At 39.5% G+C, this 10668-nt stretch overlaps 1 protein-coding gene across 1 annotated transcript in view; it reads left to right on the top strand.

Annotated features, from left to right (window-relative positions):
• The window catches only part of PCMT1 (protein-L-isoaspartate (D-aspartate) O-methyltransferase), a 54412-nt gene that overhangs the window by 27493 nt on the left and 16251 nt on the right, over positions 1-10668 (top strand). The window contains 2 exon segments of the mRNA XM_017505737.2: positions 3631-3636; positions 7875-7979. Of these exon segments, the coding sequence (XP_017361226.1) occupies positions 3631-3636; positions 7875-7979 (111 nt within the window).

Raw genomic sequence — 10668 nt, 5'->3', positions numbered from 1 at the left:
TGGGACTACAGGCACGTGCCACCATGCCCAGCTAATTTTTTTGTAGTTTTAGTAGAGACGGGGTTTCACCATGTTGACCAGGATGGTCTTGATCTCTTGACCTGGTGATCCACCCGCCTCGGCCTCCCAAAGTGCTGGGATTACAGGCTTGAGCCACCGCGCCCGGCCTTTTTTTTTGAGATGGAGTCTTGCACTGTTGCCTGGGATGGAGTGCATTGGTGTGATCTCGGCTTACTGCAACATCCGCCTTCCAGGTTCAAGCGATTCTGTTTGCCTCAGCCTCCCAAGTAGCTGGGATTACAGGCACCCACCACCACGTCTGGCTAATTTTTCTGTATTTTTAGAGATGGGTTTTGCTATGTTGGCCAGGATGGTCTCGAACTCCTGACCTTGTGATTTGCCTATCTTGGCCTCCCAAAGTGCTGGGATTACAGGCATGAGCCACTGCATCCGGCCTCTTTTTTCTTTAAACCATAGATTAGGAATGGCTTTTTTGTGCATTACCCTATTCAAATAAATTAGTGATTAAAAAGAAAAGTTATAGTTTTAAGGTATCTGCAAACAGTTTGAACTGCTACTTAAATGAAAGACTTATATAGAAGCATGGATGCAGCTGGGCACAGTGGGTCACACCTGTAATTCTAGCACTTTGGGAGGCCGAGGCAGGTGGATCACCTGAGGTCAGGATTTTGAGACCAGCCTGGCTTGCATGGCGACATCCCGTCTCTACTGAAAATACAAAAATTAACCTGGTGTGGTGACAGGTGCCTATAATCCCAGCTATTCAGGAGGCAGAGGCAGGAGAATCACTTGAACCCGGGGCACAGGATGCAGTTAGCCAAGATTGTGCCACTTCACTCCAGCCTGGGCAAAAGAGCAAAACTCTAAAAAAAAAAAAAAAAAAAAAAAAATGCATGAATGCTAAAAGTTATTTTAGAGAGCCAGTATCTAGCATGGTTGGGAAATTGACTGGAGTGGTATGCTTTCAGATATTAAGGGAAATGCTTTGTTATTTTTTTTCTTTCCTCTGAAGCTTGATCTGGGTGTGCAGTTCATTGCCAAACAAAGCATAGCAATTACTCCATGGCAAAGGATGCACTTAGAATACCACCACAAAACAGCTTTATTAAAATATAATTCTTGCCAGGTGCGGTGGCTCACGCCTGTAATCCCAGCACTTTGGGAGGCTGAGGTGGGTGAATCACAAGGTCAGGAGTTCAAGGCCAGCCTGACCAACAAGGTGAAACCCTGTCCCTACTAAAAACACAAAAATTAGCTGGGCATGGTGGCGTGTGCCTGTAATCTTAGCTACTCAGGAGGCTGAGGCAGGAGAATCACTTGAACCTGGGAGGCGGAGGTTGCAGTGATTACAAAAAAAAAAAGATATAATTCTTGGTTAGGCACAGTGCCTTGAGCCTGTAATCCTCAGCACTTTGGAAGGCCAAGGCAAGAGGATCACTTGAGCCCAGGAGTTTGAGACCAGCCTGGGCAGTATGGTGAGATCCCATCTCTACAAAAATAAAAAAAACATTTAGCTGAGTGTGTTAATGCATGACTGTTGTCCGAGCTACCCTGGAGACTGAGGTGGAAGGATTGCTTGAGCCTGGGAGATGGAGGCTGCAGTGAGTCTTGATCACGCCAATGTACTCCTGCCTGGGTGACAGATCAAGACCCTGTCTCAGAAAAAATATAAAAAAGATATAATTCTTATACTACAGAATTCATCCCTTTAAAGTGTAGAATTCTGTGATTTTTAGTTTATTCAGAATTGTTCAAACATCACCACTGTCTACTATGAGAACGTTTTCATCACTGCCGAAGGAAACCTTCCTTATACCCATTAGCAGTCAGATACCAACCCCTGCTCTGCTCAGGTCCTGGCAACTACTAATCTGTTTTTTGTTTCTATAGATTTGCCTATTCTGGACATTTCATGTAAATAGAATGCTATAATATGTTGCCTTTTGTGACTGGCTTTTTAAATTTAGCATAGTGTTTTCAAGATTTATTCCTATTGTAGTGTGAATCAGTACTTCACTCCTTTTTATGACTGAATAACATCCCATTGTGTGGACATACAACATTTATTAACTGTTGATGGACATTTGGATTGTTTCCAGTGTTTGGCTATTCTAAATAATGCTGCTGTGAACATTTGTGTAGAAATTTTTGTGTGTTTTTATTTCTCTCTAGTATTTACATAGGAGTGGAATTACTAGGTCATATATGAAAATTCTGTGTTTAACATTTTGAGGAATGGCCAAACTGTTTTTCAAAGTAGCTGCATCATTTTACAGTGCTACTAGCAATGTATGAGAGTTTCAGTTTCCCTGCTTCCTTGTTAACATTTGTTATTTTCTTTTTTTTAAAAAAATTTTTATCCCTCCTAGTGGCTATGAAGTGGTATCTCATTGTGGTTTTGATTTGCATTTCCCTAATGATTAATGATGTTGAGCATCTTTTCAGGTGCGTATTGGCCATTTCTGTATCTTTGGAGAAACATTCAGTCTCTTACTCATTTCCTTTTTCACATACATAATTAAAAAAAATTTTTTTAAAGACAGGATCTTGCTCTGTTGCCCAGGCTGATCTCAAACTCCTGAGCTCAAGCAGTCCTCCCGCCTGTGCCCCCAAAGTGTTGGGATTACAAGCGTGAGCCACCACACCTGGGCTCTTGCCTATTTCTTAATTGGATTATTTGTCTTTTTATTGTTAAAACTGTATTTTATATAAATGTATTAAATATTTTAATTGTGTTAAAATACACATAACATAAAATTTGCCTTCTTAACCATTTTAAGTGTATCATTTAGTAGTGTTAAGTACATTCACACTGTTATGCAGTCATCTTCAGAACACTCTTCATCTTGCAAAACTAAAACTCATTCAATAACAATATACTCATTCAATAACAATATACTCATTCAATAACAATTTCTCAATAACAATTTCCCAGTTTTCCCATTCTTTCTTTACCTCAGCCCCTGGTAACTACCATTCTATTTTCTGTTTCTATGAATTTGGCTACTCTAGGTACTTCATATAAGTGGAATCATAAAGTGTTTGTCTTTTTGTGACTAGCTTAGTTCACTTAGCATATTCATAGCTTATGTCAGAATTTTTTTCCAAAATGGATGCGTTTTTTTTTTCTAAATTTTTAAATTCTTTTATGAGACCTTTTACATCGATTTTTTTTTTTTTTTTTCTGGGATACAGTCTGGCTCTGTTGCCCAAGCTGGAGTGTAGTGGTGCAATCTTGGCTCGCTGCAACCTCTACCTCTCGGGTTCAGGCGATTCTCCAACCTCAGCCTCTCGAGTAGCTGGGATTACAGGTGTGGCCCCCCAAGCCGCCAGGCTAATTTTTGTACTGTTAGTAGAGACAGGGTTTCACCATGTTGGCCAGGCTGGTCTTGAACTCCTGGACTCAAGTGATCCACCCACCTCGGCCCCCCAAAGTGCTGGGATTACTGGTGTGAGCCACTGCACCTGGTCACGAATACATTTTTTATTACTTTTATTTTCTGAGTAACCTATGACCCTTAATAAGGAAAGATACTTGTGTTATCTATGCATGTATATAGTCACATGGAACATCTATATGAATGTTTATATGCATATACAGACAGTAAGCATATGGTGCAGGTATGTGAGTAGGGTAAAGTATTTTTGATTGTATTATATGAACAAGCAGTTATGATCTTGAATCATTTATTGCATAAATCTTAGCAGTATTAAAAGAGAAGCTTTCTGTGAGGATGCAAAGAGAAATGACATCTACATTAATGAACTTTAAAATCACAAGCTTGCAAGTAACTGTAATCCTGGAATATTTTCCAAGCCTGTAAAGGAAAAAGTGACGTGTGCAGTGGTGAAGAGATTAAAAGCAACCTGTTAAAATGGTATTCTGGTAGCAAAGAGCACACCTGTCACCCAGGTTTGGGATCCTAAATACCATTGCTTACTAAAAGAGACTAGCACTCCTTGGAGTAGTGATGGATACCTGTAAAGTGAGGAAGTACTCAAAGGCAGAGGAGGTAATGTCAGAAGGACATAGGAGCAGATTTGAAGAGGCTCCCAAAGGCCAAATTTGAGAGAATTTGAGAATCAACGAGAATAATGATAGTAACAGATTATATAGCACAGTGAATTGAAAAACAAAAACTTTTTTTTAAGTCTATGGAGAATAAAAAAAAATCGAGACGGAAAAAAAGAAAGTGATTTTTTTTTCTTTTTTCTTTTTTTTTTGCGTTTTTACTGAAACTGCTTTTGCAATGATTTTTTCTTTTTCAAAACAAATCAACCAACCCAGAAGAATGTTAATGAATGTAGAAGGAATAATGAAATTTTAAAAATCAGTATTTTGACTGGGTGCAATGTCTCGTGCCTGTAATCTCAGCACTTCAGGAGGCCGAGCAGGTGATCCCTTGAGCCCAGGAGTTCAAGACCAGCCTGGGCAACAAAGCAAGATTCTGACTCTGCAAAAATAAAAATAAAGATTACTGTTTTGTAATCATCAACGTAATGAATTAGGCAAAGATTATTAATGAATCTAAAACCATAAGGAGGAAGATTGTTGGAGAACAAAAATATTCATGTAGTCTCAAATTATTATTCCACATATTATTATTATTATTGTTTTTTTCAAGAGAGAGTCTTGCTCTGTCGCCCAAGGCTGGAGTGCAGTGGCGTGATCTCGGCTCACTACAACCTCCACCTCCCAGGTTCAAGCAGTTCTGCCTCAGCCTCCCAAGTAGCTGGGATATCAGGCGTATGCCACCACACCCATCTAATTTTTATATTTTTAGTAGAGATGGGGTTTCACTATGTTAGCCAGGCTGGTCTTGAACTCCTGACCTTGTGATCCACCCACCTCAGCCTCCCAAAGTGCAGGGATTACAGGTGTAAGCCACCACACCTGGCCCACATATTATTAATTATAAAGAGATAAATAAGCCTTGAAATTAGAGTGATCTATTGGTGACTGCATTTACTAAGTGGTTGAGGTTGGCATGTCCAGTAGTGAGATGGCCCAATATTATGTAATTCCTTATGTGATGCTCTGGGGGAGTTGCATAGCAAGACCTGTGTGTGTTCTTGCTAGAAGTCTTTGTTCTGAATCTAACCCTGAGAAAGTAGACACATCTAGAATGTGGTGCATGATGTGTGGGGACAACTGGAATTGGACAGGACTCGTTTTGTGGAATAGGACATTTCCATTCTACCCTTCTCTTTGGCATTGGCTATTTTCATTGATAAAATGTTTTTAAATTTTTGACATAATTTCCAACTTACAGAAATGTTATACAAATAGTACAGTTCCTGTATACCTTTATCCACACAGGGTCTTACCGTTGGTAAAGCAAATCTCACCATTTGTTTTATCAATTATTCTCTCTCCCTTCTTTACCCCCTCCCTCGTGTGTGTGTGTGTGTGTGTGTGTGTGTGTGTGTGTGTATTAATTTCCTTTTTTCCGAGCTCTTTGAGAGTAAATTGCAGGCATGATGCTTTTTACCTTTAAAAATAAGGACATCCTCTTATGTAACCACAGTATAATTTTTGAAATTAGCATTGATATAACACTATTAGCCAATTTACAGACTTTATTCAGATTTCATCGTTTGTTCTGATAATGTTCCTTATAACATAATCTGCGAAAAAAAATGGCAGATTATGAGTTTTTTTCACTTGTCATGTCTCTATTTTTTCCTTTAAAGAATGACTGTGGAATGGTTCCTTATTCTTTTATGGCCTTGAAAATCTTGAAAATTTTTTTGAATACGGGCCACTTATTTTATATAATGTCCCTCAATTTGAGTTTGTTTGATGTTTCCTCATAGTTCAATATGGGGTTTTCATTTTTGCCTGGCATATCCCAGAAATGAAGTATCTTAGCAGAGGCATTTGATGTCAGTGTGTCCCATAATTGTGATGTTGACTTTGATCATCTAATTAAGGTAGTGTTGACCAAGTTTTTCCACTAGAAAACTTTTTTCTGGACTCCATTGTAAAATTACTGTTTTTCCTTTTGTGATAAGTATCTGGGGCAAACCCTTTGAGATTATGTAAATATCCTGTTTATTTTTCAAATGTTAGTCTACTAGTTTTAGATTCCATTTATGATTTTTACCTGAATCAGTCAGTTATTATTGAGATGGCTGCCCAAAGGATGCTTTTTATCATTTTTTCTACATGTATTTATTATATATGTATTTATTTGTTGGGAATAGTTTCCCCTATTTTTCATTTATATATATATATAAAATGATGTATTAATTTATCACCGTGGGTTAATGTATACATATTTTTATCAAACAAGATCTGGTAGTAAATGTGTTTACTGCTATTGGATCTGATTTTTTTTTTTTTTTTTTTTTTTTTTTTTTTTTTTTTTTTTTTTTTTTTTTTTTTTTTTTTTTTTTTTTTTTTTTTTTTTTTTTTTTTTTTGTTTTTTTTTTTTTTTTTTTTTTTTTTTTTTGAGATGGAGTCTTGCTCTGTCACCCAGGCTGGAGTACAGTGGCGTGATCTCAGTTCACTACAACCTCTGCGTCCTGGGTTCAAGCAGTTCTCTGCCTCAGCCTCCCAAGTAGCTGGGATTACAGGCGCCCGCCACCACACCTGGCTAATTCTTGTATTTTTAATAGAGACAGGATGTCACCCTGTTGGCCAGGCTGGTCTTGAACTCCTGACCACAGGTGATCCACCTGCCTCAGCCTCCCAAAGTGCTGGGGTTACAGGCGTAAGCCACCGCACCTGGCCTAATTTTTGTATTTTTAGCAGAGACGGGGTTTCACCATGTTGGCTAGGCTGGTCTTGAAGTCCTGATCTCAACTGATCTGTCCCCCTTGGCCTCCCAAAGTGCTGGGGTTACAGGTGTAAGCCACTGCACCTGGCCAAATTTATATCCTTTGGCTCTGTCAATTCTACTTCTTATAAAAGAAGATTTTTATATAGATTATTATCCTATAGACATACCTTATGTTTATTTCATCTTCTTTTTTTTTTAAATAGAAGATTAGAGCTATCTCCCATTATTGATATTTGTTATTATAATATATTCATACAAGAATAAACTCCTTAATCACAAAAAAGAATGAACAAGCTGTTTATTGATATGAAAGGCCTTTCAAAATATCCTAAATAAAAAAGTGCATATGTGGCTGGGTGCAGTGGCTCATGCCTCTAATCCCAGCACTTTGGGGGGGTCAAGGTGGGTGGATCACCTGAGGTCAGGAGTTTGAGACCAGCCTGGCCAACATGGCAAAATCCCATTTCTACTAAAAATACAAAAATTAGCCGGGCATAGTGGTGGGCTCCTGTAATTCCAGCTACTGGGAAGGCTGAGGCAGGAAAATCGCTTGAACCCAGGAGCAAGAGGCGGAGATCGCAGTGAACCGAGATCACCCATTGAACTCCAGCTTGGGCAACAGAGTGAAACTCTACTCCCCCCACCCCCCTAAAAAAAAAGCATATGTATTTGCTTGTATATACAAAGAATGAATTCCTTCCTTTTTGGAAGGAATTACAAGAAACTAGTAATATTGGTTACCTTTACAGAGTGAAAAACCTGGATGGTTGGGAATGGGAGTAAGGTAGAGACTTTTCACTTATAAATCTTTTAGTCTTTTTACTGAATTAATTAAAAGTTAAAAATTCACACACTGGAGGTCTAAAATTAGTGAAACACTTGATCTAAATGTAAGAATTTTACTCAATTTTCTTTTGTATTTCCGGTGCAGAAAGATGTAAGGATATATGTTTTGGTTGTCTTGGTAGATGACAATAGTAGAAAAATTGGTAGAAAGTTGGCAACTTTATTTATATGCCATGATATGTGTACTATAGTCTTAATGTTTCTTTTGTTTTCTTTTGGCAGCATGCCTACGCACTAGAACTCCTGTTTGATCAATTGCATGAAGGAGCTAAAGCTCTTGATGTAGGATCTGGAAGTGGAATCCTTACTGCATGTTTTGCACGTATGGTAAGAGCTTTATTTCTCATTCTGAGCCCAACAGAAGAATATTATATGATTTGGCTGTTTGTTTTTTTCACTAGTGGTTTTCATGTTTGTTTGTTTATTAGGATAGCAGTTGGAATGAGCATCACTTAGGATTTTGTTGTTGGAAGTGACAGAACATTCAACCCAAACTGGCGGAGCTAAAGGGAGTTTATTTAGTTTATATAACAGAAGAGTCTAGGGGTCTATGGTCTGTTGTGTGGCTGGATTTAGAAGACCATATGTTGTTACTGACAGTAGGTTTCTCTCTGTTTCTTGATTTGGCTTTACTTTCCTCCACATGTTAGTGTCATTATCGAGTAAGCTCTACCCTTGTAATCACAAGATGGTGGCCAGTAGCTCCCAAACTACCTTCTTCCAAGTTCTCATTTGGCAGAAAAGACTAGAATGAGCCTGTTTTTTTTTTTTTATTCTTAAAATTGGAGGTTTTATTGTGTTCGGTCCACAGTTGGTATTTCACATTATCTCATGGTGCAGGGCCCCTGGGTAGGGGTCTCTGTGCAGTACTTGATAGGGCATGTGGCGGGGGGAGAGATACAGCAGTATAACTTGTCAGGCTGAGAAAGGGAGAAGGGGGTCTTGGGGCTTCTGAAAACCCATGGAAGGATTGAGTGTTGTGGCTCACGCCTATAAGCCCAGCACTTTGGGAGGCCTAGATGGGCAGATCACGTGAGGCCAGGAGTTTGAGACCAGCCTGGTCAACGTCGTGAAATCCCATCTCTACTACAAATACAAAAATTAGCCAGGTGTGGTGGAGCACCTGCAGTCCCAACTACTCAGGAGGCTGAGGCAGGAGAATCCCTTGAGCAGGGGAGGTGGAGGTGCAGTGAGCCTTGATCATGCCACTACTCTCCATCCTGGGTAACAACAACAAAAACCTACTGAGGCAACAGAGTGGGTGGTGGAGAGCGGGGGGAGGTTAGCATGGAGAGAGGAGTCAGGCTTAGCCCTAACAACTCAGAATTCTACTTCCTTGTATGGGCCTCGGTTTCCCCACTGGGCCCTGGGACAGGTCTGAGGGTCCCAGGGAAATCTAGCTACTCTGAAGCCTGAAATATTTAGAATAGTAGCCAGGCCCCGTCTCCCAGAGAAGTCATTTCCCAGCACCCTCTCCACTGTCCCCACCCAGAATGAGCCTGGTTTCTTTTTCTTTTTTTTTTTTTTTAAGACGGAGTCTCACTTTGTCGCCAGGCTGGAGTGCAGTGACACGATCTTGAATGAGCCTGGTTTCTAAACATTCCTACAGGTTTACCAGGAATGAAGGTAGAACTGCTGCATTACAAAAAGTGCTCTTCGCCAGGCGAGGTGGCTCACGTCTGTAATCCTAGCACTTTGGGAGGCTGAGGCAGGTGGATCATGAGGTCAAGAGATCGATACTATCCTGACCAACATGATGAAACCCTGTCTCTACTAAAAATACAAAAATTAGCTGGGCATGGTGGCAAGAGCCTATAGTCCCAGCTACTGGGGAGGTTGAGGCAGGAGAATTACTTGAACCCAGGAGGCGGAGGTTGCAGTGAGCTGAGATGACGCCATTCACTCCAGCCTAGTGACAGAACAAGACTCCTTCTCAAAAAAAAAAAAAAAAAAAAAAAAAAAAAAAAAAAAAAAAAAAAAAAAAAAAAAAAAAAAAAAAAAAAAAAAAAAAAAAAAAAAAAAAAAAAAAAAGAAAGAAAGAAAGAAAGAAAAAAAGTGCCCTTAGAAAAATACCTTGTTGTTATACTTCTACTTTTTATCATCAGAGCCTTATCTAGTAAATGGCTATCCAGTTGGATAATGTGTGTTGGAGTAAAGGTTTATCATTGCTCAGATAATCAAATCGGTTCAATTTGAGAAATATCATGCCTTGAGGCCAGATTGGAAGATTCTGATCTAGTTAAATTGGGAGTTGTGGATCCACCCATGTAACTTGCTATAAATGTATAATCAGCAGTCCCACCAGAATGTAAGCTCCAGGGAGTTGGGAATTTTGTTTGCTCTCTTTTATTTATTGATGGTATCCTAAACATTTAGAACAATGCCTGGCACATAATAAGGACTTATGTATTTTTTCAGAAGTTTGGCTTATTTTGTAGAGGTTAAGTCTCATTAATAGGTATCAGTGTTTTTTTTTTTTAAGGTTAGAAATAGCATTTAACGAATGACTCATTTTCTATACTTGACATGTTTATGATTTTAGAGGATGTGTTCATTTTAAAAAATCATTCGGTTTCTAAGTTATCATTTTTTATAAAATGGCATTAATGTTTTTCACACATTTATCACGTGCGAAAGCATTTTGTGTTTTAAGGACTAGTGTCTGTGTTCTAAGCGCTACCGTATTTTTATGATGGGATATATGCCTTTTTCCTCCCCATTTTGTGGTGAGGAACCTGATTCATAGAAGGAACGGTTGGCTGGGCGAGGTGGCTCACTCCTGTAATCCCAGCGCTTTGGCGGGTAGATTACCTGAGGTCGGGAGTTCAAGACCAGCCTGGCCAACATGGTGAAACCCTGTCTCTACTAAAAATACAAAAATTAGCTGGGTGTGGTGGTACACGCCTATAATCCCAGCTACTTGGGAGGCTGAGGCAGGAGAATTGCTTGAGCCTGGGAGACGGAGGTGGCAGTGAGCCGATTGCACCACTGCACTTTAGCCTGGCCAACAAGGCGA

The sequence above is a fragment of the Cebus imitator genome, unplaced genomic scaffold, assembly GCF_001604975.1.
Source record: "Cebus imitator isolate Cc_AM_T3 unplaced genomic scaffold, Cebus_imitator-1.0 Scaffold341, whole genome shotgun sequence".
Taxonomy (NCBI): Eukaryota; Metazoa; Chordata; class Mammalia; order Primates; family Cebidae; genus Cebus; species Cebus imitator.
The sequence above is the reverse complement of the archived record's forward strand: the minus strand, read 5'-3'. Positions and strand labels throughout refer to the sequence as shown.